The sequence below is a fragment of the Anser brachyrhynchus genome (genome assembly GCF_964034855.1).
Source record: "Anser brachyrhynchus genome assembly, chromosome: 6".
Classification (NCBI taxonomy): domain Eukaryota; kingdom Metazoa; phylum Chordata; class Aves; order Anseriformes; family Anatidae; genus Anser; species Anser brachyrhynchus.
In genome coordinates this window covers 11,634,264-11,662,086 of record NC_137700.1, presented here as the reverse complement: position 1 = coordinate 11,662,086, position 27,823 = coordinate 11,634,264, and the positions used below count along the sequence as shown (strand labels likewise).

At 40.1% G+C, this 27,823-nt stretch overlaps 1 protein-coding gene across 22 annotated transcripts in view; it reads right to left on the bottom strand.

Annotated features, from left to right (window-relative positions):
* The window catches only part of LOC308197176 (L-threonine ammonia-lyase-like), a 48,719-nt gene that overhangs the window by 11,409 nt on the left and 9,487 nt on the right, over positions 1–27,823 (bottom strand). For 7 of the 22 annotated variants that reach the window (XM_080597247.1, XM_080597248.1, XM_080597246.1 and 4 more), the window contains 8 exons: positions 27,551–27,750; positions 12,193–12,535; positions 8,851–8,967; positions 7,740–7,981; positions 2,910–3,075; positions 1,564–1,660; positions 593–668; positions 28–153 (listed from right to left, as the gene is read on the bottom strand). In XM_080597247.1, coding sequence (XP_080453373.1) covers positions 28–153; positions 593–668; positions 1,564–1,660; positions 2,910–3,075; positions 7,740–7,981; positions 8,851–8,967; positions 12,193–12,360 — 992 coding nt within the window. In that variant the 5' untranslated portion in view covers positions 12,361–12,535; positions 27,551–27,750. Of the gene's footprint in view, positions 1–27; positions 154–592; positions 669–1,563; positions 1,661–2,909; positions 3,076–7,739; positions 7,982–8,850; positions 8,968–12,192; positions 12,556–12,684; positions 13,329–13,353; positions 13,373–13,435; positions 15,950–16,010; positions 16,095–18,586; positions 18,689–19,950; positions 20,437–22,458; positions 22,787–27,550; positions 27,751–27,823 lie in introns of those variants that run through there. The other 15 variants (XM_080597258.1, XM_080597251.1, XM_080597252.1 and 12 more) reach the window with 14 other exon arrangements.

Below are 27,823 nucleotides of genomic sequence, written 5' to 3'. Positions count from 1 at the left end.
GAGTCCCATTTGCAATAGCTGCTGTACCTTTTACCCTTCAACTCAGGCAGCTTCCCAGCAACCAGTGCTGCAAGTCCAATGGCCCCTTCTGCATCAACCGTGGCTCGCTCATACTCCAGCAATCTCAGCATGGAAACGAGGATGTCCTCCTCTCTGGCGGTCAAAGAGTTGTGTCAAAACAAAACAAAGCAAAGCAAACGAACAAAACAGAAGAACTACCAAAAACTGAAGACAATACACTTATGTATGAAGGGATTCCTTCTGTCCTCCTGGGTACATAATGATCCCACTGTGGTGTTATAGAAAGCTGTGCTGATGGGGGCGAATGTACAGTCTTATTACTAACTGGAAGACAGTGGTGTTTTTTACTAGAACCACTGTGCCAGCTAAATTCTAGTGTGTAAATATATTATTTGAACTTGTATTTTGGTGAAGAATTAGAAGTGTTTATTAGCAGCCCATGAATTGTTTTGGCCAAAGGGGTCAGATAAGTGGGGTCAAACTCACTGTCTTCAGTGTCAGGTACAGCACAGTTTTCATACACAGCAATGTTCACCCAATATTATTTATTTTGCTGTTTTTCTTCACCTACCTCACAGCAACAACTTTATCCACAAGTTTCCCAGTCAGCTGCAAAGAATTGCTGCCAAAGCAAAGTCCACTCACATCTGCAGATTTCAAAATACAAAAATGTGAAGCTGGCTGCTCTAGAAAAGTTCAACGTTTTTTAGAGTCCTGACATTGTTTTTTGTCCTTAATGACTGCAGCACATTGCTATTCTGTGATCTCAGGCAGCTTGATTTTTACATGACAAAAATGAGTTTGGTACCAGAAGGCCAAGGATCTTCCAGGAAGATTTTGCCACTTTGGATCCCATTACAAAAATACTGGTTCTTCCAGTATCCACTGGATCCTACAATCCAGTGCTTCTCAGTGTACGATGAGGCCTTAAACCACCAAGTGTGGCACTGGATTTGCAAGCTACAGCATGACAGTTAGCAAAGGAGTTCAGGGACAGGCAGAATTTACTGAGAGAGTTAAGTTGTTTGGTTATAAAGCTCACATTTAACCTAAAGCTTCAGGGGATTTGAACATCCGGTAAACAGGACATTCTTAATTTGCTTAACAGCTGAGTTTTTTTTGTTCAAATTATATGGGAACAACTGAATTGTTTATAAATGCTGTTATCCTGAGAACATTTTTGCAAGTCTAAATATTTAAGTGCCATATTTTTCTGCCTTTTCACAAATCAGCCTTCTAGGCAAGAGCTTTCTCATTGACTTCACTGGTTAGGATACTGCTTGTGAGTACAGCAGTCAGATAACTACTCTCATATCTCCAAGTACTCACCTGAACATTTCATGTGCACTGGAAATAGTATTGTACTTTGATTGTGTGTCAGAAGCTGCTCTTACAAAATGCATTAAGTTTTGACAGATATATTCAGGCAAGATTTTATTTAAATATGTTGAAACTCAATTAGCTGGAAAAGAACATGACTGGTTGGAGAAATCAATTACAACCTTTATTTTACCTCCACAAGAATAATAGATTTTTTCCTACCTCCATAAAAGTGATGATTGCTGCAAGCCTGGTCTTCAGCTGGGTGGCCAGCCTTTAAGGATTGTTGCAATACAGGGAAACTTTCAGATTCAACACCCTGGGGAATACAAATGATGTCACTTTTTTAGTGATTAAATTCTAACAGAAGTCACTGTTATAACCGAAAAAGTTTCCTCTCAGAGTTAGTAACAAGGTAATTTGAATCTCACTCACATTCTAGATGTACATTATCTTTTTCACGTAGTTTAATTTTTAAAAGGGATGAGGAAAATTTTTAGAACAAGTTTCCAGAGAAATTTCAAAGTGAATTAAAATTGAGTACAAAATGCAAAAAGCTTTTCATCTTTACAAGAATATCATTTTTCAATAGTACAAGAGACATAGAAGATGATAATGAGAAAGTTAATCTAGTTGTTATGTATGGGATGATACCCAGGAGTAAATGGGGCTGGAGTGTGGGGTGGAATTGATCACAGTCTTGCAAGAATTCCCTCACAGAAAAAGTTGATGGAAAAATAAATCTTGATCAACCATCCCGCTACTATTTCACAGCTCTGAAATATACATTCCATGGTTAATATAAAGTTCCTAGATTTTTTTTCTTCTACCTGTTTGTCTCATTCCTCATCACTTTTGAAGAGAATTATGTTTGGAGAAAAAAATATATATATAGCTGATGTTTAAGTTGTTTACTGTTGCCTTCCACACAGGAAGATTCCCTTACATCAGCAATGTCAAATATATCTATAAATTACAGCAGCAGAAGTTGCTAAGTATAAGTGAAATGTATCCAAGATGCATTCAAGACAGCAATGCTGTATTATGCGTGTTTATATCCCTCTTGAGCACACCAAAGTCTGCTAGCTTCGATCACAAATAATTCTCCTTTTCCAAAGTGTTCACAATAAAACGGAAAACAATAGCACACGTACTCAAGTTGAAAGTTACCCGGCCATAGCAGAATAACAATAATAATAAAAACATTAAGCAATCAACAACCAATAAGTAATCAACAGAAATTAAGAAATTTTACCATAACAACTAAGCTACCACTAAATTTATCCTGTGGTATCTTTAGGGTCAAACATTTCCAGTAAAAAATCAATTCAAAGCACAGAACCAGATGTCATTTGCTTTGGAAGAGCATTCCCAGATTTCTTCTTAAATCCAGCCAAGAGACAGGAGGCTTCCTAGGCTCTCAGGTCCACTGCTGGGTAGTGGACACAGGTAGTCCCTGTCCCCTGGCAGCCTTTGCCAGCATATTACTAGATTCCACTGCCTTTTGAAAAAAAACTGTGGTGAAAGCTATCAAAAATGCAACGCTTTCTAGGTGAAAGGAAACTTACAATTACAGAAATATGTGGATTGAGGTGTTTGAGTGCAGCAGCTGACCCTGCCAGCAGGCCACAGTGGCCTCCTGCTGGGAAAATCACCGCGTCCAGCTTTGGCACCTGCTCGTACATCTCCAGTCCCACAGTTCCCAGGCCTGACAGGTAGACAGCACTGTCCTCCCTGTGGGAAGGAAAGACACATCTCAGCAGAGCTCACAGTTTTCAACACAGTAATAGTTCAATCTGCTACTCGAAAGATAACATTCAGCAGGAAAAATACATGAGAGTAAATCACCAGCACAATGAGGCCAGGAGGTGATGTGACAGGTCACTGCCATCAAACAGACCATTGCATGCTTTGTAAAGTGCAACGTTACCTACTGGAAGAACACGTCGTGCCATTGAGAAACTGAGCAGACCCTTTCCACAGCAGAGCAAAATCAAAAGGTGAAAAAAAAATTGATGACAGAGCAAAAGTCCTATGAAAAACAGAGGCATAAATCCTACAGTTACAGCCAGGTCAGCAAACTTTTCAAGATACCTGAATCACTTTGTTATCACCAATCATCTGGGCTTAACAGGAGTGCAAGTCTTCATGCAGGAGTGAATCCTGGGATTAAAGCATAAAGCTCGATCAAGGAAAATTCATAGCACAATCTGGCCCTGGGTAGGCCTGCCAAGTAGCCCTTATGCTGACGAGCACGTATTGTTGTTGTTACCAATATCAGGGATTTACAGAGATAAGGAGAGAAATCATTCTTCCATCATCATCACTTCCTTAAACTTCATAAATTTTGAATGTTGTGGTCAAAACGAAAAGCAAAGTCTCAAAAGGAGATCTCGTTCTCTTTATTCGTAAGTGGAATTCAGTGTTCGTGATAAATAGGATTTTTTTTTTTAATGAAATTCAAGCACTGCGTTCAACCTCACAAATACCAAACAGTGTTACAGAGCTCAGTCTTTCCACAGCCCAGAGCCAATATCTGATACTTGAACATTACTCTGGAAGACCTCGTGGAAGGATAAGCAAGGCTTTTAGTTTTCCAAAATACTCACTGGCAAAACACTTTCAGGCAAAGTTATGTTAATGAGCAGAATATGGACAAACAGAGTACGAAGACTGAAGAAAAGTCCACTGTACGGTCACACGATTGGCTTCGGTCTATTTCTAAAAGCTGTTTTGGATTGTATGTATAAGTTAGCAATGCTGTAAATGTAGGATGATATATGAATAAAAAATAAGAGAACTCTGTGTGTCTGCATATTTTTTTTTCCTGGCCAAACAGAATTATAGACCCAATGACTTCACTTGATTTACTTTACCGAGTACATTTTGGTACTAGAAAACTGTGCTCTTCTGTCACAGCTAAGACATGTGCAGGAGCACAGAATTGCTCAGGGCAAGAGTCAGTTTAGCTACACAAGAAAAGATGAGAGAATTGAACTTTCACTCCTGTACCAGAAATAAAGTAGTAAAGAAATTATAGTGGAATGGGCAAATGAACCCTTGAATTTATTGTCTTTATGAAGACACTGATGCAGCTCTCTCCTCCTCCATATACACAGCAAAATATATCACTAGTCTCCTGATTTTTTTTTTTTTTTTCTGGAGCCTTATTCACAAATAAGGTTCAGAACTTAGATTTCAGAGTTGCCCTAGAACGGTTGCATGGGAACTTGCAAAAACGAATGAGGGCCTGGGATATTCAATTCACAAGCAAAACTTTAACAACTAAAAACCGTGTCCAAAGGAAACTGCTCTGTGTATAAAGACTTAGTAGCAGTTTGAATAAGGGTTTCAGATAATCACGTTTTTATTGCTAATATGTTGTTAGAACACCAGTTCACTGATCAGTTTTCATCTCTTTATCATAAAATGAGTCACTTTATTTGCACCATCATTGATTACTTTTGCTCTGCAAAAACAAACACCTCTCTCTTGGTATCATATGCCATTGAAGGAAAAGCAAGGAAAAAGGACAGGTAAATCCAAAGATGGCACATTTAAATAAGTATTTTTGAGTCAGAGCTAGAAATCTGTCCATTTGCCTTCTGAAATGTGCAACATATCAGCAAACAAAATGGGCTGTCAGGCTTCAGATTCACAATGAAATTTTGACTTGAGAGTTACCAGGTTCTATTCCCCTGTTTTCCAAGTAAAGGGCTCAAAAGCTATCAGCTGCCCTTCTTAGATTGTTAGACTAACCAAATCACAAATGAACTAGCATCAGGTCTGGTGAGTATTTGGACAAGGAGTCACATGAGAAAAAAATGGACTCTCAAGGAAGGAAGGTGTGTAATTTATTCTGTAGCACCTCATTTTATACCTGACTCAGAAATCAATTATTCTCTAGTCATCCCGGAGGTACTCTATAATTTATTGACAATCTTCATACTACATTTATAATGACGTCCTGAACATCTGTAGTTACTGGAAATCCTACATTACCTGAGCAGCAATTATGTAGACTTCATGAGCAAATTCCAACTTGGAAAATCACATTTCCTTTCTGGCATTTCACAGGAAGATGCAATAGGATGATAAATTTCCCTCCCCTAATTGGATACTTGCATGCTAGTTTTCATAACAGAGTATTTTAATTGCAATCAAGAAAAGAGAAGAACTGACATTGACACACCCAACTACAGGATATTACATGCACAGGTAAAAACAAAGACAGTCATGAAATGCCTGCTTCAGAAAGGAGAGAATAAACTGTTGGTTAAGAAGATCCAGAGATCCCATGAAGCCACCTTGCTCTATCTGAGCAACACTGCAACCTGTGTGACTAATAGATAAGCTTCATCTCTTGGATTTCGTTTGTGCTACCCTAGAAGACGACAGAGGTCTGGACAGCTTCAATTGTTTTCACTGTTCACTATTTATTTTTATTTTTTTTCTCTTATATTCAGTGAGGAATAAATACAGAAATAAGCTCATGAGCATGCCTTGTATGGGGATGCTTTTCATATCTGGAAAAGCATTACTGTGATTTTCTAGGGATCAAAGGATCAAATTGCTGGGGGTTCTAGGCAAACTAGAATTAAAATGAAATAAATTCCATTTCATAAGTTCCATTCTAAAGCATGGGAGAATGGCTGATCTTTTACAGACAGCTTTGGCAAGTGGTAATGAATGCATGATGGACACACTGAAGAAGACTAGCTACCCATACAGGCACACATCTCTCTGGAAAAGTGCTCCCAGTCTATATCTAACAAAACATGTTTAAGGCATCCTGTTATGAAAAGGCCCACTACTGTACTGGTTTTGCTATTTTTTTTTTCATCAGCATGTGAAAAAATTAATCTATTGAGAGATAGGTTTTAATTAAACATAGTAATAGACTGAATAACTGTTTTCTTTTAACTTGAAATACAATAAATCAGAGTACATAGACATCATTAATGATAATTTCATTTCATCAATGGTAGATGCTGAAATCCTTTGCACAGATTGTCTGTGGAATTTCATGAAGTTAGAGAACATCTACTTTACATAACATAAATAAATCTGTTGGGGAGGAGACGAAGATTAAACATGAAATTACGATACCACAATTTAGTTCTTATGTGTAAATGTGATAGCTGATGCAAGCCAGCTGGGAGTTAACACACTGATTGAAAAACATCTGACAGAAATTTGGAAATCATAAGATTATGTAAAGCTGGTTTTCAAAAAGAGCCTGCATGGGTTTAAAATTCAGTGGGATCTAGGGTACCTTGTACCCTTGGGTTTCTTCAAAAGTCTCACTCTGAGAAAAGGCTGTGCCCATGGTGGTGGACAAGGCACACCAACCAGCCCTGTGGGTCTCTAGCTGTTGGCAGAGCTGACAGTCCAATTGTAAAGTACAGGTTTTAATATTAATTTCCTAATAAACCAGCTGGGAAAGAAGAAAGGACTTCCTCCATCTTGTTCATTCTGAAGTCCTCTTTCCAAGCAATATTACTCATTATTACTGTGTTTACTGCAGTAGTGTCTAAGGGGAACAGGCACTCACTGCAGTAGGTGCTGTACAAATGCCCAGTGGTGTGTTGGCACAGAGGCAGCAACGGGCAGGGAGCGTAAGATTCCAACTCAGTGCATCATCAGAGGAACTGTCGGCTATGTCTTGCTAATGATTCAACCCTCTGCCCCTTTGGTGATCTTACTTAAAAAGAAAAAAAAAAAAAGGGAAAGGAACCGCAGAAGAGACTGCAGAGAGGAAAAGGGGAAATTGGATCAGTTCTAAATAATTTTCCCTACCTTATCTAGTTCTAAATATGCTTTTATTAGAGCTGGTTTGTTTCATGACCTCAGATAGCTTGCATACTTAAATTTATAATCATTCTTAGCTACTTATGTGTGAACTAGCCTCCTAATCATCTTCTTTCATGCCAGAAACACAGCTTTGTCAGTCACACCAGATACGCGAATACCTTTGCAGCATTAACCTCTTGCTCTGCCCTACACCATCAAACCTTTTGCATTAAACGTTAATTTTTACCTACCTTTCTCCTCACAGAGATGCCAAAAATGAATGCAAGCCTAAATGCACATGGACAGGTTTCATAAAGATTTAACATATATCCAGTGCCACACCAGGCCATGAAGTTCCTAATCAGGAAATTTGCCTGGAAAAGGGAGGGTGTTTCATTTTGGATTCCATCCCAAACTGCTATAGAAAGGTTCACTATTCATACCTGAGAATATATAACTGTCCATCCCCCAGGTAAAAGGAATCTTTTGATGACGTGTGATCAAATTTTAAGTTTGAGACAACTAATGCCAGTAATTGTTTTTGCAGTGCTGGGCAAATATCTAAACAATGATAATCTTTTTAAACAATCTGACTTTCCACTTACTCTTCAAGGTAGAGGTAACCATTCTCCTGTGCCAACCGTCTTGCGTGCATCTGGGAATCCTTAGCTGTAGTGCCATAAGATATAACCATGGCACCGTACTCACGGCACATTTTCACTCTGGCAGGGGAAGTGCTGGTTGACATGATGACAAACACTGGAATACGAAGCTCTGAGGCGTGGTAAGCAACAGCCATGGAAAAGTTACCATCTGAAGCCACTATCACCCCCTTTCTTTGCTGATCCTAAAAAACAGGATTGTTTATTGCACATTATGTAGTGTCACAAACTTGTCCCATATCATCCTTAATCTAATGGTCTAATTTCTTTCTATTAGGAAGCCTTCTTTTCCTTTACTGTCTGATCATGTTATGGTATTATGATACAGTATACACATGTACAGAGCTAAGACAGTATAATACCAGTCCCTGTATTCCCTGAATTCAGTTCTTGTTCCACTGGAATGAGCTGCAAAGATTCAGCTGATCCCAGAAGAGTCAACATCTGGCCCCTCAGAGACGGTATCTGTTCCCTCTTCCTTGCCAGTGGGAAATCACTTCATATCAGGTTTCCCTTTAACAAAATGATTTATTTATATTATTGCAAAGTGCAGGAATAACCGCTGTTTCGGGGCTGCTGTATCATGCCAACTATCATTGCTACAGAGATTCATTAGCCTCCTACAACAAAAGATAAGCAGGCTATTCATGCAATGGTACTGAAATTCATGACAAAAATCAATCGGTGATCTTGATAGTTCTCATCACCCACTGTAACTCGATTTCATCATCACTTCAAGTTTGGTGGTTTCAGCATGTCAGAACATATACACATACAAGCACTTCCATCTAAGCGTCACTTTTAAACAGTGAAGTTTACATTTATTTATTTATTTTTTCAAACATTTTAAGCATTTCACCAGTGGAGTAGCCATGCACAAAGAAGAACAATATTTTACATGCAGATATTTGCAGACCTATGTTATTCAGGGCAACAGTTCAAAAGGCAAGAAACACTCTGGTTCTATGAACACTGTAGTTAAAAACAATTCTGCTTGATTTCTGTGAAGCCAAACTGATTCTTTTTATTTTCACATATTGGCACTTTGTTATACCTGAGGCAGTGATGTCAGAAGATAAAGTACACCTCGCTCCTTCACAGATCCTGTGTACTGGAGGAACTCTTTCTTTAGGTAGATATCCATTCCATACTGCTTGGATAGCCTGGAGTACTGGAATATAGAAACATTATTATGGCAATAAACCGAAAATTAAGAAAAACCTTGCACACTTCATTAGCTCCCTGTTGAAGCAGACATATGACTGCTATGTGTGACCTCCAAAAAGGAAAATTACATATTCAGTTTCTTTGGAAATACATGACAGCGCACTGTTACCTACCTGACTCCTGTGGTTTATGGAAGTAATTTTCAAACTTGCAATGGTGAAATATGTACAGCATGGGATTATGAATTCTGAAAATAGCATTGGTTTTGGTCTTGATCAAATACAGATACAAAGATAAGTACTTTCACAAGAGATGGATTAAAAGACAGCTTGACAACATATATTCAGTATTTCTCTCAAAAAGTGTCATGCATGTTACATAATGTATATGATATCATATGTATGTATATCATATGTATGATATCATATGTATGTATCATATGTATATGATATCATATATATGGCAATATATTTGTCAGATTGTGGGACTTTCAAACAGTTAAAAATTTCTATAAACTAAACATATCTGAAATGGATACTTGCTTTAAGGTATGCAATTAAATTAAATACTTCAGATGAATGTTTCCAGGCTTTTTAGTGGATTTGGAAGCATTTATTAACTTCCTCACCCATAGGTGGGGCCAGATTCTCTATTTTGCTTCTCCTGCAATAGGAGCTACGCCACTTGCTGCTCCCATAGGAAATCTGGCTGCAGAACTGAAAGAATGTAAAGTGCTTAGGAGACTAAGAGAGTAACGGTTTCTATCCTAAACAGCTTAAACTACGGAGAATGCCTAAACAAACCAGAAGAGTGCTGGACGGGAAATGCTGCCTTACTGGGTCTTCACATACCTCACTAGTTTTATCATATCAGTTTTTGTAGAGCATCTTGGATTCTAGAGTGAACGTTAAGAAACAAGATTTAAAAAGATGAATCCTGTGATTTAGTAAAATTGCTAAGTCTCCTACATTTTAAGATATGCATCAGTTAGTCACAGAAGTGGTGTACTTCAGATGTATCTTTTTTTTTTTTTTAATTTTGATATTCAACATTTATGTTACGTTTTGGTTTTGTTTATGTTATCCTTTTCTGCTTCCTTTAACTGAGGCTTATTTATGTGGCCTAAATACAACAATTACTTCTAACAAAGAAGGCGTCAGTGCTATTTTCAGCAGTACTGACCTGATGTATGACCTGGTAAGAGTCATTGAACCACCCTGTAACTTTTCCTTTTTGTCACCTTGGTCTTATCTAGGGACTACAGATGCTGTGTCTAAAGTACAACACACAACACAGAGCATCATCCACTTGGCATCCATAAAGCTAACACAAAACAACCTTTTAAGTTCCTACACCAGCGACCAAATCGAGTGCCCAATTTAATGCTCAGTCCTTGCTTTCCTTTACGTACAACCTCTATGACCATCATACATCATGTCATGCCTCAGCTTCAGGCAAACTGCCACATAAAGATCCAGAAGGATGCTTCATCCATGGTCTTACTTGCAGATTGGGAATCACCCTGCAAAGTTTTTGTTTATTAATTAACTGAATAGTTCTTAGTCATACTTGTTTTTTTATTAAAAAAAAAATTCCCTGAGGGTGGCTCTTACCTCCCGCTGATGAGGATTTCATATAAAGGTTATCTGTGTTTTTGACACTACTGTGTGCTTTCAATACCTTCCTTTTGAATCAGTGCGTGAAACAGATACTAATGACTTTTGCATGAAGATTACTTGGACTAGCAACAGCCATAGGCTATTTTAACACTAAAAAAAGAGGGGATGTAGACTTTACAATATTCTGATCATCCTAAATACAGTTCATAAAAAGAGACTGAAGAAAGTAGGCCTGTTTAGCTTGGCATAGCAAATGCAGAGAGGGGATACAACTGTGCTGCATAAATCTGCCAGCGACGCCCAAGAGAAAAGAGCTATTTAAGTTAAGGGGCAAAGCTATCTGAGAATAAATACTGTGAAATGGCCAAATAGAGCTTAACTAGTTGTAAGCAGGAACACTACCAGTTTATGAAAAGTTTCCTATTACACGGATGCCTGCAGGAGCAGAACATGGACTCTGTGGCTCACCTTTTCCCACACTAGGATGTGTTGGTTTACTTTCAGAGCAGGAGTCACAGTTTGGGAGCTCGGGGAATGGGGCAGAGATACAGACTGCACCGTGAGCTGCTGGTCAGATCCATCTAAGCTGAGAGTGTGAATGAGATCCTGCAATAACCCACATGGCCAAGACTACCCTTGTTCAGGGAACTCTGAGCCAAAAAAAGCAACACTGCAAGTAATTATGATATCTCTAGATCAGCAGGCACCATCTGGGAACCAGCAGAACTGCTGTGCATTGCAGACTCAAGCAATTTGCTCCAGGGAGCGGACACCAAGGTCCTTTACCTGTGCAGGCCAGAAAGACAATCAGCAGCCAGTGAGGCTGGCAGCATGCCCATGGGGGTCAGTGGCAAGGAGGCATTCCTCCAGAGAGAGATCTGAGGCTGCTACTCTGAACTGCCACTTGCAAAGACTTTCTCTTATGCACTACAGGGAAAAGAGATTAGCCACAGAGGGCCTACAATCACCTTCCTGAAGAGTTCCCAACAGCAGAAATTCACCATGAATTAAATAGCTAAGTCACTGCACTTCCATATGCTTTAACAAATGTTTTTACGTATGCAATGAGAACGTCTCCATCATTTTCATACCCAGACCGATCAACAAGGGTGTGTGTTTATCTCAATATCCTTGTTTTGTTGGAGGCACGTGGCAGAACCACCTGGTTATAGAACAGATTCATCCTTGCCAGGTTTGCCAGGCTAAGAAGGAAAATCTGATCCTTCAAACTTCCCAGATACGTGAGCTGGTGCCAAACCAGACCCTCTCATCTGACTGCTTTTCCAACAGTGGTAGTCAATGGTCTCCAACTCAGATTCTTTGTAGCAAGTGTTTTTCAATAGGAGCATAATACCACAGTGCATTAAGACTACGCCTAATGTGGTTTATCCTTTGTTTACAGGTCACTGCAATCTTTGAGGATTTAGGTTAATGTAAACAGGTAAGAAGAAAATGATTATTGACAGTTCACAACAACTAATACGAATGTGAGTCATTTTACACAGATCTATCTGCTGCAGATAATGCATACTCTTCTTTCATTTCTGACCAATTTTTATGAGAGAGAGTGAGAAAGAGAGTAAGAATTCAAAGCCATAAGAATTCCCTACCATGCAGGGGGTTTTCTGAACACCGCTCTGGATTTTGAAAGCTGCTGCACTTATATCTTCGAATCGAATCAGCTTGTTGTGGCTTGACTGGCTGGTCCTAGTGCTTGACTGAGGAATGAGGGAAAGGGCATCCCCAAGTAACTCCTCGTTACGGCTGACTATCTTCATTTCCCAGGTCTTCACATCCCCATTGAGGTAATCCTCTTCAACAAAATCTTTCAGTCTTTCAGGGTTGATAGAGGGTGGCCTCTGCCCAATGTGGCCATTTCTTACTGGCCCATCCTTACAACGGTGAAGATCACAAATTGCCGGGGCATCTCGTTTGTTGATTTTATTGTCATCCCTGAAAACAAATAAAATAATCTTGTTAGGAAAGCTTGGATGATTAAAGGCTTGACATTTAGCATCTAAGTTGCTCTTAAATCAGTTGCACATCTCAGTTGCTCTTCACAAGCCTCAGATGAGCAGACTAAATTATTAATGTCTTATTACCTATCTTGCAGGTAGATGGAAAGATACTGTAACCAGCCAGCTTTTACAAATGTCACAGGTAACCTGCAATGTAGACAAACTCAAAAACTGCCACACCCAAGTAAATAGGAAAGATACAACGCATGCTGTCTGGGAAGGCAGACCTGCTTAAGTGCTTGGTCTCAGCTGGTGATGGTCCTACTTCAGCGCTGCAGGAATTTTGAAATGTGAAAACGTGTTTGCTGTATGCAATTCTAGGTTTTCCAAAAAATCACTGCTACGGACCATTCCCTAACACTTAATAGCAATAACATGTGATTGCATTGCAAACAAGAGGTCTGCTTCTCTGCTCGTGCCTACTTGCCACACATACTCTTGTCAATTGCCTTGTGATGGGAAGGAAATTACTCTGATGAGAGACAACAACTATATCGTACTATGAGCGAAAGGACTGGGACTCCTGATCTGTGAGCTAACACTTCATAGATAAAAGCACCTTTAGATAATAAAACACTGTGATGCCACACAAACCTCTTTCCCCAAGGAACCTTACAGACAAAACCTTTTGCTACAAAACCATGCACTAGTCCTACCTTAGGCTGTCTTAAGCTATGGTATACAGTACTCAGGAGTTCATAGAGGGTAACATAGGATTTTGCAGCCCTGCTAACAAATAAAATCAAAACTTACAGAAATTCTCAGAATTTGGCGAGTTACAAGGAGGAAACAAAGCATTAAGCAGAAGACCAGAGATTTGGAAAAGAGCTGATACCTAGTCTGGTCCACGGCTACAAGTAGACAGATGGTATAAGTCTCTCTGCACAAAGTACTCAGTATTAACATATTTAGAAGAAACAGTTTTCTAAAAATAAACATGTTAAATCATTATCAGAGATTTCAGCATCACCCCTGGAAAAAATTATTTATCAGTTTTGCAAAATAATTTGGATTTAAGCTATGCAGTTTTTCATCAGCAGGGCTGGTTGAAGCAAATACTATCCTAATTTTAGAGCAGTGATCGCTGTAATGTGCATGGTAATCATTTCCAAAAATAATTTTAAAAACATTTGGAAACAGCCGCTTTTTGAGCAATTGCTTCACTTTTGACAGTGGCATCCATTTTCTTTGTGGTCCCATAAGCTATGCCAGCAGCTCTGTTCCTATTATACTTCCAGTTGTCCCACTGAGGATCTCACATAACGATAAAGGCAGCATAAGAGGTTTTATTGTTTAAATCAAGTACTATACTAAAAAAAAAGAAGACAGTTTTAGTGGCAATTTCTTCTCTCTCCAAAATTCCTGAGATCAAATGTGCGCTTGCAGCCCAGAAAGCCACCCGTATCGTGGCTGCACCAAAGGCAGCGTGGGCAGTGGGGAGAGGGAGGGGATTGTCCCCCTCTGCTCTGCTCTCGGGAAACCCCACCTGGAGCCTGCATTCAGCTCTGGGCCCACGGCACAAGAAGGTCAAGGACGTATTAGAACGAGTCCAGAGGAGGGCCACAAAGATGATCAGAGGGCTGGAGCACCTCTCCTATGAAGACAGGATGAAGAAGTTGGGATTGTTCAGCCTGGAGAAGAGAAGGCTCCAGGCAGACCTTACAGCAACTTTCCAGTGCCTAAAGGGAGCCTACAGGAAAGCTGGGGAGGGACTCTTTGTCAGGGAGTGTAGTGATAGTTTATTGAGTAGATCTATTCTACACTTTCCTGCATTTCTGCTCCTTTGGGGTTAGAGGGTTGGAACGTTTCCTAAGGCTGTTACACTTCCACTGTTAGTTCTCATGCATCTTAGTGATCTTAATGCAAATACAGGAATCAGATCAAACTGTCTCCCTGTGAACTTGTTATGGCACAGCCCATGGCTCTCGGAACCAAACGGGACCATTGCATAAACAACAGCTATCATGACCTAAGAGGCCACAGCTCTGGTAGGAGTTCACACACACACACACATCCCCCAGACAAATGAATCATTTTCTAAATCACATTAGCCCATGACCTCTCAGAAGAGAAGAGCATATACAACTTATCTCTAATCTTGTAAAATGTTTAGCAAGCATTGGAAATGAATGATATTTCTTATACCGATTGTATATAGAGAGTGATATATATAAAACATATATGGATCAAAACCTTGTGATTTTTCTAGGTGATTTTTTTAATGACTTGTATTTGAGACAGGAGATTAACTCCCATTTTTTCCTGGTTTCTTTTGTAATCAAAAACTGTAAAAATAAATAAATAAAAATAAAACCAGGCAAATATGACTACAAAAACTCCACCAATGAACCAGTAAAGTACAGAAAGTCCAAATTACAGGGCAACACCCACCAATCTAGTGCCATCAAATACTTTATCAGCAAATGCAAAGATCAGATTTGGATACTGATTTTGGGCCCTACCATAGGATTTCATCTTTTTTTCTCTCTTTTTTTTTTTTTTTCAGAACAAAGGAGGTTTTTGCATCACCGCTCTCATGCGCAGTGAATATTTGTGAAGGTCCCTAATGGAGACAACACCTTATAGCCATAACAAAAAAATAAGTCAAACATAAAAGGCATATATAGTCTTCTCAAGTATGATATGGGTTTAAAACAGATTTGAAACATTAACATCTCAGCATTTAATATGGAAACTATCATCCATTTGCATCTGAAAGGTCAGCAGCCTCATTTCCAAAGGAATATCATCATGCTTTTGTATATGCTATTTTCTTCACATGAATTTTTATTCTCCTCCTATGCACGTACTTTTCAGTTACACCAGTGAATGACATTTTTCCCTATTGAGCCCACCTGGGTGAACACATAAGCTTTCAAACTTAAAAGGTAAACAGTGGTTTTAGGTTTGATAATCCATCACAAACAGGCCACTAATAACCCTGCTGAGTTAGATGTGTTTCTCTCCTCAAAACACAGTTCATATGTTTTGCACAGATACCTCAGTGCACAGATTAATTTAATACAAATTTATTTTACAGGAACGGTCAATGCAGGCAGTGGGGCATGCAAATGCTCATAAAACAAACAAACAAACAAAAAAACAAAACAATGTGAGTTCCCATGCACAGTAACAAAATATGGCATTTTTTCTAGTGATCATGCCCACGAGACAAAAAGCTTGAGCCAATATAAATACAAACTTAGTGTTATAAAACATTGTCACTTCCAAATGAATTGCTCATTCCTTTTTTGGAGTTTGTTTAGGAAAGTTTTCATGAGGAAGTCTGATATTTCCAGCATAAAACAAATATCTAGCTGGCAAGTTTTGTTACATGTTATAAATCACGCCATTTTACCTTTGAAGTGATTAGTAAAAGCAAACATGGAAAAAATAGTTTATAAACCTACTTTTTCAAGAACAGCTGCTCAGCATAACTGCAAAAAAAAAAAAAAGAAGATCCATATGCAGACATTCCATGAATAATTAAGGAACTGGAAGAAGTATCATATTTAACAGAAGATAACTTTAAATATTTTGAAGTCTCAAAGCCAATACAAAGACAATGTGTGCTGAAATGCACTCTTAGAATGATAAAAAAAACAATTCAGAACGAACAGTTCTGTTTCTAGACTGTTTCCTTGAATATACTGATATTTTTCAAGTCAAATATCACTGGGGAAAACAAGTTTGGAAAAACAGCATTATTAATAGAACGATAATTTATTAAAACCAACAAAAATAATTCTAGGAAAATCAAACAGTGATAGCACACGCTATACCTAAACACCACAACTGTTGCCTTTTTTACAGGGAGAAATAAATGCCTATGCAATCCTGCAATAATGGGACACTTGCACGTCCCAGTCAGATGAAGCTCATGCAGATTGGCTTCCTCAGGTTCCTTGTGGAAACAGATTTAATAGATTAAACTGATGAACTGGATCTCTTCAGCTTCCAGAACGGAAGGAGTGAAAAATCAAAGTCACAGATGTCCAGAAAACAGTGATCAGGGAATGGTCAGTCACTGTTTCTCCAAGCATAAATTTTAGGGGGACATCGTATGAAATTATCAGATAGAAAAATTAAAAGAAAACCTTTCCTTACTGAAAATAATTAGCTCACAGAACTCATTGCCATGGGATTGTATGAAGGGCAATCAAACAAATGGCTTCCTAAAAATGCTGTGCAGCTCTGTGGAGTTAGGTCTAATAGTGACCATTAAATACATTGTTCAAGAAGCAGTCTGTGATTCAGGAAGACCCCAAGCACTTGCTTGGCAGACTACACAAGAGAATATGAGAGAAAGCATTTTTCTTGCGTAGCTTATATTTTTCTCCAAGCTCCTGTTACTGACCACCACTACAGAAAATATACAGAGGTGGTTGTCCCTTTGCTCTGACTCAGTGTCGCTATTCCTACAGCATTTTGATTTGTTGACATACTTAGAGCCAGCATTGGGCCTGTTTGGCAAAATAAGTCCCAACAGCTCATTTTGAGGCAGAAGAAAGGCTGAAAACAGCATTTCTTCATCATTTCCACAGCAGTTTTTATCATCTGCATTCACAATGATACACACTCACCTTGAGGAGGGGCTGACAGTAAAGTAGAAGCTCTGTATTGTACTTTAGCACCCTTAAAGCTCTATGCCATGATGAGAAATTCAAACCTCAGTACTTCACTTGGACTGATCAGTGGCATAGTGCAAGCTAGTGGCTAATGGTAAGCCTGAATACCACTTCAAATCATCCCAGTGAATTAGGACTGGCCTGTAATTAACAGCAGCACATGCACATACATGCATACATATATATGCATGGCTTTTTTTGTTTTATACTTTTTTCTTTTTTTTTTGGGGGGGGGGGGGGGGGGGCGGGGTGGAAGGCATTTCCTAAGCACATATCCACATGCTGCCATCATCTTCAGGCTCTCTGAACACCAACTCGTAGCTCACTGAGCAATAGGCACTGGTGAGATAAAGCTTTAGATGTACTTGTCACCTGCTTTGTGAATAAATGGACTCAGATCTTATGCCTGCAAGTTGAGAATACTTCTTACAGGAAAAACTGACCCCCTTTGAAGTCACTTTTGCCTCATTCATGGAGCGTTGAGCAGAGATGGGTCATGGACTGGTTGGGGAGAAGTAGCCAGCTGCAGGCACCAGGCAGTCTGTTTGGCTTCTGACAGAGTGATGCAACTGTGACTGGCACCTCCTCTCAAAGGAGTGAGAAAAAAGTAATCCCAGGAGAGGACAGAGAGAGCCCTTTCCCTTATCTACATCTCTCTTTTATCCAGGGCCTCCCCAGCTCCATTAATCCTTCTTATTCCATGTCCCCAACCTCTTTCTCCTCTGCTCCTTCCAGATGCTGGAGCATTCCACACCCTTCTGAAACTCTCCTGATTTATCGCAGTCCTTTTTCCTGATAGCTCCTAAACCTTCCTGTTCCATCCCAGCTCATTTTGGCAATGTAAATCCCTATGAGCTCTCCTGTTTTTGTGAAATCCTCACTGGCTGCTTTCATTTTGTTTTTCCCCAAGCACACCCAAATGCTGTAATAGCGGTGATTCTTACAAGTGTCTCAGCGGCTTGTGCAAGTTGGTCTTTATGAAAGAGAAATGATGGAAAAACAAAGGCTTGCTTTAGATACCCAATCCCATGCAAAGGTTCCTAAATCACACAGGAATCAATAATATCCTTCCTTAAACAGAAATGCAAGTCAGTAAGTATTAGCTTATCTTTGATAAGAACGAATCAATAGAATCTGGGGCACAGACAGATAGTGATTTGCCTAAGACTCCCACAGGAAGTTCATAGCAGGGCTACTTACTAGAGTGTCTTAAAGATGAAGAGATCATGGCTTAGTTAGCAGCCTGTATGACACGAGTGCTAGAGGATGTAAGCACCTGTGACCATCCACCACAGATAGGTACAAAATAACCAAGCCTTGAGACCGAGCCCACAGCAGGCATTTGTAGCTCTACTCACCCTGTGCAGCATGGTCCCACAAAACTGTGTGTTGCAACACCAGCAATGAGTGCAAAGACAGCTCAGGCTCATGCAGGGAACAACCAAGCTGCATTATCACTTCTGAAAAAAATGTATCATTGGCTTCAGTAATTGACATTGACCACAACCTGAGCCCAACACTGTATTTGCCTTCATCTCTGGTTATAATCCATCGCTAGTCTTCTGTACATGCTACTGAAATGTCATTGCTTGCTACTGGCAATAGCAACTAGGTGTCAGCTGCTAAAGAGATGACAGGAGAAAACAATCTGAAAGCAAGAGGAACTCAAAAGGTCACCCTTCTTGGTCACCACTGCTTCAACACCTTCCAAGTGTCCCTCAAACTGACAAATCCCTCTAAGTGCTTCTTAAAGATTCACATTGTGAATGTCAAACAGTCAGTATAAAGCACTGCAAGCAGCTTGGCAGTTAAAACAAAAACTCTTGCAGAAGTTAAACCATTTTCCTCTTTAAACTAAATCTTCTCTGAATTTAGAGGTTCTCTTGTGATCAACACATTCCATAATTCACCTATAATAAAGGAGGAGAAACATAACCCAAATGAGAGGAAAGGCCAGTCCTGTGATTAAAGGACTGTCCTAAGTTTCTCAGTTCACTGCAGATATGTGTGACCTTGGGCAAGACATTTTTTCAGTGCGTAACTGTGAACTTTTCCTCCCCTTTGGTCTTTTTTTTTCCCCTCAAGCTGCCTGTTCCACGGGAGTTTATGTTTATTCAGCGGACACTGAGCCTGCTTGAAATAAATTGTTTTAAATACTACAAATATATGCAATTATTTACACGAAGCAGGAGATGGGAACTGCACCTTGTTTATCCAACATCAGGCAATACCAGCTTCTGATCTTGCTAAGAGTGGTCAGAAAACAAAATAGGGGGCCAAAACGGATACTGAAAAGGCTTAGAGTGAGCTTGTGCCAACACAGCTATGTCACATGGGTGCACCCACACACCCCGGTCAGTGGAATGCAGGGGCTCTAGACGTCTCCTAAATTGTCTCTGCACCATCCATGCCTGAGCACAGTAAATCAAGCAGACTATAAGCACTAGAACAAAGGTAACTGCAGAACACCTGTAATAGCCGAACGCAATACTGGCTGTCCTTATGTAGATTTTCAGCAATCCATTGGCCTGCCTAGGTTTATTCTAAGACTGCACTCATGAAGTAAAAAAGCTGAACATTGGCTGAAAGTACTCACAGCTCCACTGCTTCCAGTGGATGACTCCAGAAGCAGCTCATAGTCACAGAACCTTGAGAGACATTGAAAAATAATGAACAATTTTCTTTTTTATATAATAAAGGAAAAGTAAAAAGAAAGCATTACCTATACAGCATAGCGAATAAATAAACAACGAGGTGAAGCAAAACTCCAACTACGACACCATAAGGAGGCAGGAGGGGTCCGGGGGATGTCATGTCCATAGGCCTGGCCCTGGGTGGACCCCGAGGGTTGACCATGGCCCCTAAAGGGGAGGAAGGAGCGCTCTAGTTCTAAGTCAGACAGCAATATTCTCCAACCTTTGCCAGAAAGGATCATATTCTTCATCTTCCCTGGAGCGGTCCCTGGGAGTTCTGTTTTTTAACACCCTGGAGTAGATAAACTGTGCCGCAAAATTCATTGTAATTCCTGGTGCAAAGCAAAGCTGTGAGGCTGCGGGCAGTGGACACACTTGCCTGTGAGAAGTGCCAGCCCTGCACTGCCAGGATGGGGAAGAGCAGGCGACTTGATGTAAGCAGCTCTCCAACACTCCTGGGGGAGGGGAACGACTTTGAGAGATGGCTGCTGCTATTTAAAGAGATTATTTCAGAGGCCAACCTGCCCTTGTCAATTTGAGTCAGGGCCTGGATTATGCTTGGGTGACGTTCTGTTAGCAGGACACATGAAGCTTTACTTACTTACTGCTTAGCTGTGGAGCATGATCTGGGCTTGTTGCAGGGCCCATGATTTAACAGCGTACACTGGGGAGACAGAAGTAGCAAGGAACGGCCAACTTCTTTCTGTGGTATTTAAGCCAGGTACAAAGATCTGTTAGGGCAGCACCTAGGCACGCAGGCCTTTGTGACTGAGCAAAGAGGAGACTGGTTACTTCATTCGTGTCTCCTCTTGACAAAGTCACTGTAGCAGAGGAGAGAGATATGCAGATCATACAGATGGACAGAAAAGATCATGTACGGAAACGACTGCAGTAACAGTTAAAGAAAGACAACATCAAAGTTCTCTCTTCATTGCCCCGAGGGAGTGTTACCAAGCGCCACGAAATATTTCCAGACACATGATGGCTGTGTGGTGAGATGGGATTGGGGTCCTTCTGAGGTTCTTCTCTTCTGGAGCGCAGCCCTGACGGAGCGCAGGCTCCCATCTGCTCAGGGACTGGCCAGATGTCCCTCCCCAGGTGTCAGCGGTCCCTCCACGCCCTCTCTGGTTTCTGCCGACAGCGTACGTAAGTTTAACCTCCAACATGGAGAACAGGCACGGGGTGATCTAACCCAAGCCGTGACCTAACCCTCTCCTCAGAGCACCCTGACTAATAATAAACTGTTTTACATGCAAGAGTCAGAATAAATGACTAAATAGTCTTCCGGGAACTGTAGGAAATGGAGCCAGGTTGTTGGAGCCTTCCCTACATAGGTGACAGGCAGACAGGTCCTTACTCCATGGAAGTCAGTGCAGATGAAACTCTAGATTCACCACTTTTTCCTGTCTCTCCCACCCCAAAACCCTTTATCATTCCAGACAGTGGATGTGCAGACTGTGGGTGCTGCATGTACTAAGCATGGCTGCAACCCAGCAGCGTGCTACTGCCAGAAGCTGAGACAAAAAGGCAGTGAGCTGCTGCCAGCACTTAAAGCTCTAAGTGAGAGTGAAGTTCGGGACAGCTTCACTGGTGAAGCAAAGAGAGAAGGCGGGTGGAGTTATTACTTTGCTCATAACACATCTGAAGTGCAATGGTGGACAGGAAAGGGAACATAAAACAGTAAAAATTGTAACGCCTAGCTTTCGGATGCCTAGAAGCCCAGACTGATGTGCTGGATTCCTAAGCTCTCCTTGCAGGAAACGGTGCAGATGAAACACAGACTTTGAGCACAGAGTAGGGAGTCACCTAAAAATCTGTCTACATGCAACAGAGAAATATTAACATCTGGGAGTTTCACAGCATGCTCCTCCCTAACATTTACAGCTGCAAGGAGGCACCACCTTTCCTTCTGCCTTTTTCCCCTCATTTCCAGTAATACACTTGGAGGTGGACACACCTTCCTTCTGGTTAAGCTAAGCCCATATCTGCATTTCCAAGTCCTCAGCCATGTACCACAAACACGTTAGGTACCATTAAGGAATGGAGCTTCCCTTCCTCTTTTTGCACAGGTAGACTGAGCCCATCAGGCAGCAAGGAACACAAAATAACTTGCACAAGAAACAAAACCAAAGTCAAGTGCAACTTTATATGCTGGTGGTCAGAGCTTCTCCAGGGAATGGAAAACATGAGAGAGCTGCTGTTCCAAGCACTGTTCAAGTATTTTTTGCTGAAGAATGATGAACACAAAATGTGTATGAACCAAACCTACCTCACAACCTGCAAGAAAGCTTATTTACCCTTTTTAACAGACACGGAAATCACATCAGAAAGAGCACTTTATCACTTTTAGAGAGAGAGAGACATAAACGACAAACAAACCTATTACACTGACTACTGTTCAAAACTTTACATGAATTCAGCTCCACAGAAAATGAGGCCCTGATCTGCAATTGGCATTTGTAGACCAAGCAACAATGGTAAAAGTATTTTTGGGTCCGCTTGGCCACGTAGTTGAAAAAAAAAAATAATGTACCAACCTTTTTCAGGACAGAAGCACATGAAGCACTGAATCACGTCCTTCTAAAATACTGTAAAACAATCAGCTCATTAGGAGAAAAGGATATGTGGAAATTTCTGCTGTAGATTTAGACCCACGTCAAACATCCTTTCAAAATCCTTAGCTAAGCATGTGCTGGAAGTGCTGACTGTGCAGTGTCCTGGAAGGTACTGCATCACTGTAATTGCTCTAAGTTAACTATGACCATTTTCTGAGCTGCTTATTTCCTTAATGAGAGATAAACAGTTAAACACACACTATTATTAGATGTGTCTTCCTTTCATTCTTGCCTGTCAAACTTCATTGTCCTTACAAGCTCCTTAAGCTTTGTCTGCCACTTTACGTATTTACCTTCCATGTCTTTGCCCACGGAGGTGATGGCTGTACACACCAGTCTCGCTTTCTCTTTCTAGAGCAATTAGGTCTTGTCACCTTTAACAGGTGCTATTTCCCGAGTTTGTGTGCTTTCTCTCACTATAACACCTCTCTTTGTTATTTAAACCCTTTCAATAACTCAGCAGCCTTTATATCAAGAAAGTTAATCTGGTCTCTTCCTTCTTCCCCATATCCTTCTCCAGGAAATCCCTATTTATTTAATTTGTCTTTACTAATGCAATTATTGCAAGGAGTTGCCATATCTGCTGCTGCTCCAGCAGAAGGCAATACACCCCTGTAAATGACATTTTCCAGGTGCACAGTCTCACGTCAGCACTTGTGCTGGTTTGGTATGCCTTTGAATCGACAGTAAAGGCCATCTAAATCAGATTTACTGTTTAAACTTGCCATTTTTTTTCCTACTTTTCTAACTGAAGTTACGTAAAAATGAACTATTTCATTCATTTATAGCAAAGAAACCTTTCTTTTAATTAAACTTTTAATTGTGATGGCAGATCCTAAGATTTATAAAGAAAAAAAAAAAAGAAAGAAATCCCTGAGGCTTTAAGTTCCCTTGGTTTTCCTTAAAGGATCCCAACATTTCATCACACAAATTACCCACAGCTGTAATAAGACTACTTTCTGGGTGAGAATAGTAGCACCAGAGCTTGGAAGATATTTTTTTCCCCATTGCATCACCCAACACTATGCACAACAGAAGTGAAGCATTTCCTTGCTTCTTCAAATCCTTCTGTACAAATAAATTCTCATGAAGCTTTTCATAGGGAGAAACGCCCATTTTTTAGGTCTTTTTACACAGGAATTTATCTTAAAAACACCTAAAGCACCAGCAAATAGTGAAAGGCAAATATTAATTAAGGATTGCTAGAGAAAACAAGCAAAAGCCAAACCTGATGTGTTAACATGTTATTGTAACAGAAATAAATAAATCTTGAGTCTCATTTCTACTGATTTTAAGATTCTCATTCACAGCTCTCTGCAAACTGGAGAGCTGAAATTTAGCCTTGTATATATAAACAGATTAAAGTACTTTTTTTTCCTCTTTAATGTTTGTCTAGTACAAAATCTATGTCTAATTTTAGGGTAAGAGCAGAAGAGAAGAAGGCTGGCCAGAATGGATGGTTTACTAACTTCATGCTCCTGTATCAAGACTGTTACAAATATCGATGGAAAGACAACATTTCTTGAAAGCTCATAAGCATGTAACTAAGGGCATATTTAGCATGAGATAAATTCAAGTACGTATTTTATACTCTTTGATGCCAGGTTTAATATACTTGAACCAACGTAATCCATAGTTTAACAGCAATTACAAGCTTTTACAATGGAGTTCATAGCTCCTTCCTGATTTCATTGCCTTTTCAGACTTATTTTTCTTCTCCAAGGAGAGCCCCATGATTGTTAGGGGAGCTTTGTAACTGCTAGGGTGGATGCAGACAGAGAAAGTCAGGGCAGCAGGGTACCACATAGCCTTCTTCCCACTGCCACCAAGAGCATCTAGTTAGGTGTGGAGAGGGAATCCAACCCATTGCCTGCAGCACTGGCTCCTTCACCTACACCAAAAAGCATATAGATCACGTAGACCTCTTCAGAAATTTAAACTAGTTGCTTAGAAAGGTGCTACATCCCGTTAGTGATTTCCCTAATCTATTTTTCTGACGATTGCTTTTTCAGACTGAGTGCCCCAAATCAATTACCTGCAAGTGGTTGTTGCCTGTTGCACTTGGAATTTCCAGGATGTCCTTGTTTCTCTCTGGTTTTGCCCCTAACTAACAGAAGTCTTCTACAGTATATCACCTTTTAATATCCCCTGTAAACCTTTCACATATAACCTCACTCTTAACTAACATATTGAAAATAACCTATTTTATTCTATTTGTTCATCTTGAATAGGATCATGATTATCACTACCAGAAGACCAAAACACATGGGAAATGAACAATTTACCTAAGTGTTGGTCCACTAACTGCTCAGATTGACAAGTATGGCCCATAAGACTAACCAAAGAATTAACATGTGAACCACAAAGCACCTGTCCTAGGATAGATTGGCATTAACTTTTCTGTGCCTTTTGCATTGATGGTAGAAGATTTGATCTGGGGTACAGACTATTTGGAGACCTTGAAAATGGAAAACAGTGCTTCATTCTCTTGAAACCAGAGAGAAATCAGTTTGGAGAGCGCAAGGAGAAATAGCTATTACCATTGTAAATAAAGACTTCATTGAATTACAGGACTTGAAAGATCGTTTTGAAGGGTTAGCCAAGTTTTTCCCCCACACTACATAAAATAAATAACATTTCTAACCTCAGTGAGAACAGCATGGGTGGGAAATGATAGTCTATCCAAAGTGGAGAATTCTTTGCAGAATTTGATCAGTTACAGAGGGAAAGTGGGTGGAGACAGTCTACAGTTAAGCCAAAAAAAATAAAAGTTGTTCAGAGTAACAACACAGAAAACTAAAATGATAATTTAGGATTATGCAATGCATTGGTGCAACAGCAATACGGTGGTAAAACACTACAAAATGCAGTGCAGACAAATATAGACAATACAAAAAGAACTGCCAATAATAATAATCAAAAGGAACAGAAACCAAAACCTTCACTTTTTTTTTCTTTACCATGCTAGTTTCACTTCTATCTCAGTCTCTGCATAAATCAATAGTAATAAAGCAGGCCAGATTTTCACCCCTCAGAGTTTATATTTGTCAGACAGCAACTGACCTATGGTATTGAAATTTCATGTTACTCCTTGTTATCTTTAGGCAACTGAGAAAAAACTGATCAGGCAGACTGAAATCAGTGGTAATAGATCTAGCTTCCTCAAGATATATTTTGTAGTGGGTGAGAGAAAGGACAGGCATTAGCTCAAGGAACATGTTTGCTACCACAAGTCTAACAGGCAGTCTGGCTGTGCTTTGTGTAAAGTTAGGATGTGGTACAGACCACCTGCTTATCAAGTAAATATTTTGAAGAAAGGATGAGATATTTGTCAAGACAAAGAGCAAAACCTTTTATTTGAGGTTCAGAATTTATCTCCCCAAAATATTATTTAGAATTAGATCACTTAGGAACATAAGATGCTGAACCAATACATTACAATGGCTGGGCAAAAACTGGAAACTCCAGCACAAAGCTTGTGCTTTGGTATTAAAACAAGTAAACAAACAAAAAACACAATCAAACAAACAAAACCAACATCACACACTTTTCCATCTGGACTAAATAACGGGTAAGAACCAGTAAAGCATTTTGCCTTGCCATCTGGAATATTTAGCTCTGTGATATCCTTCTTATCTCAATTTCACATTGTAGGATAACATTTTTAATACATGCAGAGACAGCAAATTAGTATTGCAAATGCATGTAAGTATCCAATAATCTATTCAAAGCCACTTTGCAAAATGATATTAACTAGTGAAGACTATCTAGATGTCTTTGGGTAACATCAGGTACCTTACATTATCACTGATCCTGGACTCTACTCCCAAGAAGACTTGGTTGCACACTTGTGTTCGCATTAGAGGAGAAATGCACCAGCTGAAAGCCCATAGAGTGAACCCCTGAAGCAAGATACCAGCTTGTCTGTGCAGAGCACAGGCATGATAAGTAGTGGAACATATTCCACTATTTCAGAAGGCAGTACAACATGGCAGCAGCACCATATCATTTCAAAGTTTTACTGTAGTAGTCATTAGTTTTATGTTCAGTAACAAAAATAACCAAGCATTTAAATGACAAGCGGACATGACCTGAAACAAAGTGAAGCTTTGTTTTACAGAATTACTCAAACTGATTCTAGTTTGCCACAGTCTGTAGACAACTACTATATGATGCTTTCAAAGGCTCAAAAAGCCTGCAAAGGTTTTTGACATGTGTCTGCTTAGACATCTAACTGCAGTGAAGAACATGCAATTGTTTCCGCTGAAAGTAATAAATGCTTCACTGGAGTGATGTTTCTGAGACAGGCTGAACTCCTTTGCTTCCTAGTTAGCATAAGTAATCTCAAGGTCAAGTACGTAACAGTTTGGAGTCTGTTACCTTAGCTTAGACACTCATTGATCTAAATCCTCTTCCCTCTCCTCCTGCTGTGTCTAATTAAAACACTAAGCTCTAGGTTGCAGCTCATGCTGTGCCTGAAATCAGATCACCCAGCCCGGATCTCATCTTCGTTGAGCACAACTGGAGGAAGATCAAAACAAATCAAATGCCTGAGTACAAGATGGGGGTGGAGAGATGGAGCAGAGCAGAGCGCCTCCTCGGGGAACCGGGCAGCTGGGCAGACAGAAATAGATAACCTCTCTGTTCACCCGTGAGGCAGCAGGGTTCTCCTAACGCAGGATGCCTCACCTCACCACCTCTCTGGCTGTCAGGTGAGGTTCACCTGCATCAGCCAGCCTGCTCACCGCACGTCTTCCCTTGCCCTTCTTGCCTGGCCTCACCTGACGGCCTCACCAGTGTCTCTCCCTGCCTAGCCTCTTTCCACTACCTCCATCGAGTCCCTTCCTGTGGTTAACTCCTGGTCTTGGTATAACACCTATTCACCCACACCAACAGGACACTTTCTGAACCCTAGACTGGTATAATTTCTTCGAAATTCAAACCACAGGCTCTTGTCCTATCAGCTTCTTGTAATTCACTTTGCTAATGATACAGTTTAAAGAGAACAGTTTACCTTAGAATTATTTAGAGTCCTGATGATTCACATGGCTCCTCAATCCTCACTTCTGATGCTTCTAATTCCTTGAACACATTCAATTAGCCCTTCATTCCCCTTCCCTGTATGTTATCATCTGATCTTCTATTTCCTCTTTTCTCAGCGTTAATTAGAAGATGCCTAAAATAGTCACTATTGTAGATGGTGAAAAGTAGTATCTAAGAAGAAAAAACAGAAAGCACATAGAGAAAAATACAAAATGGCATAGATGAATATCTGAACTAGGAAATA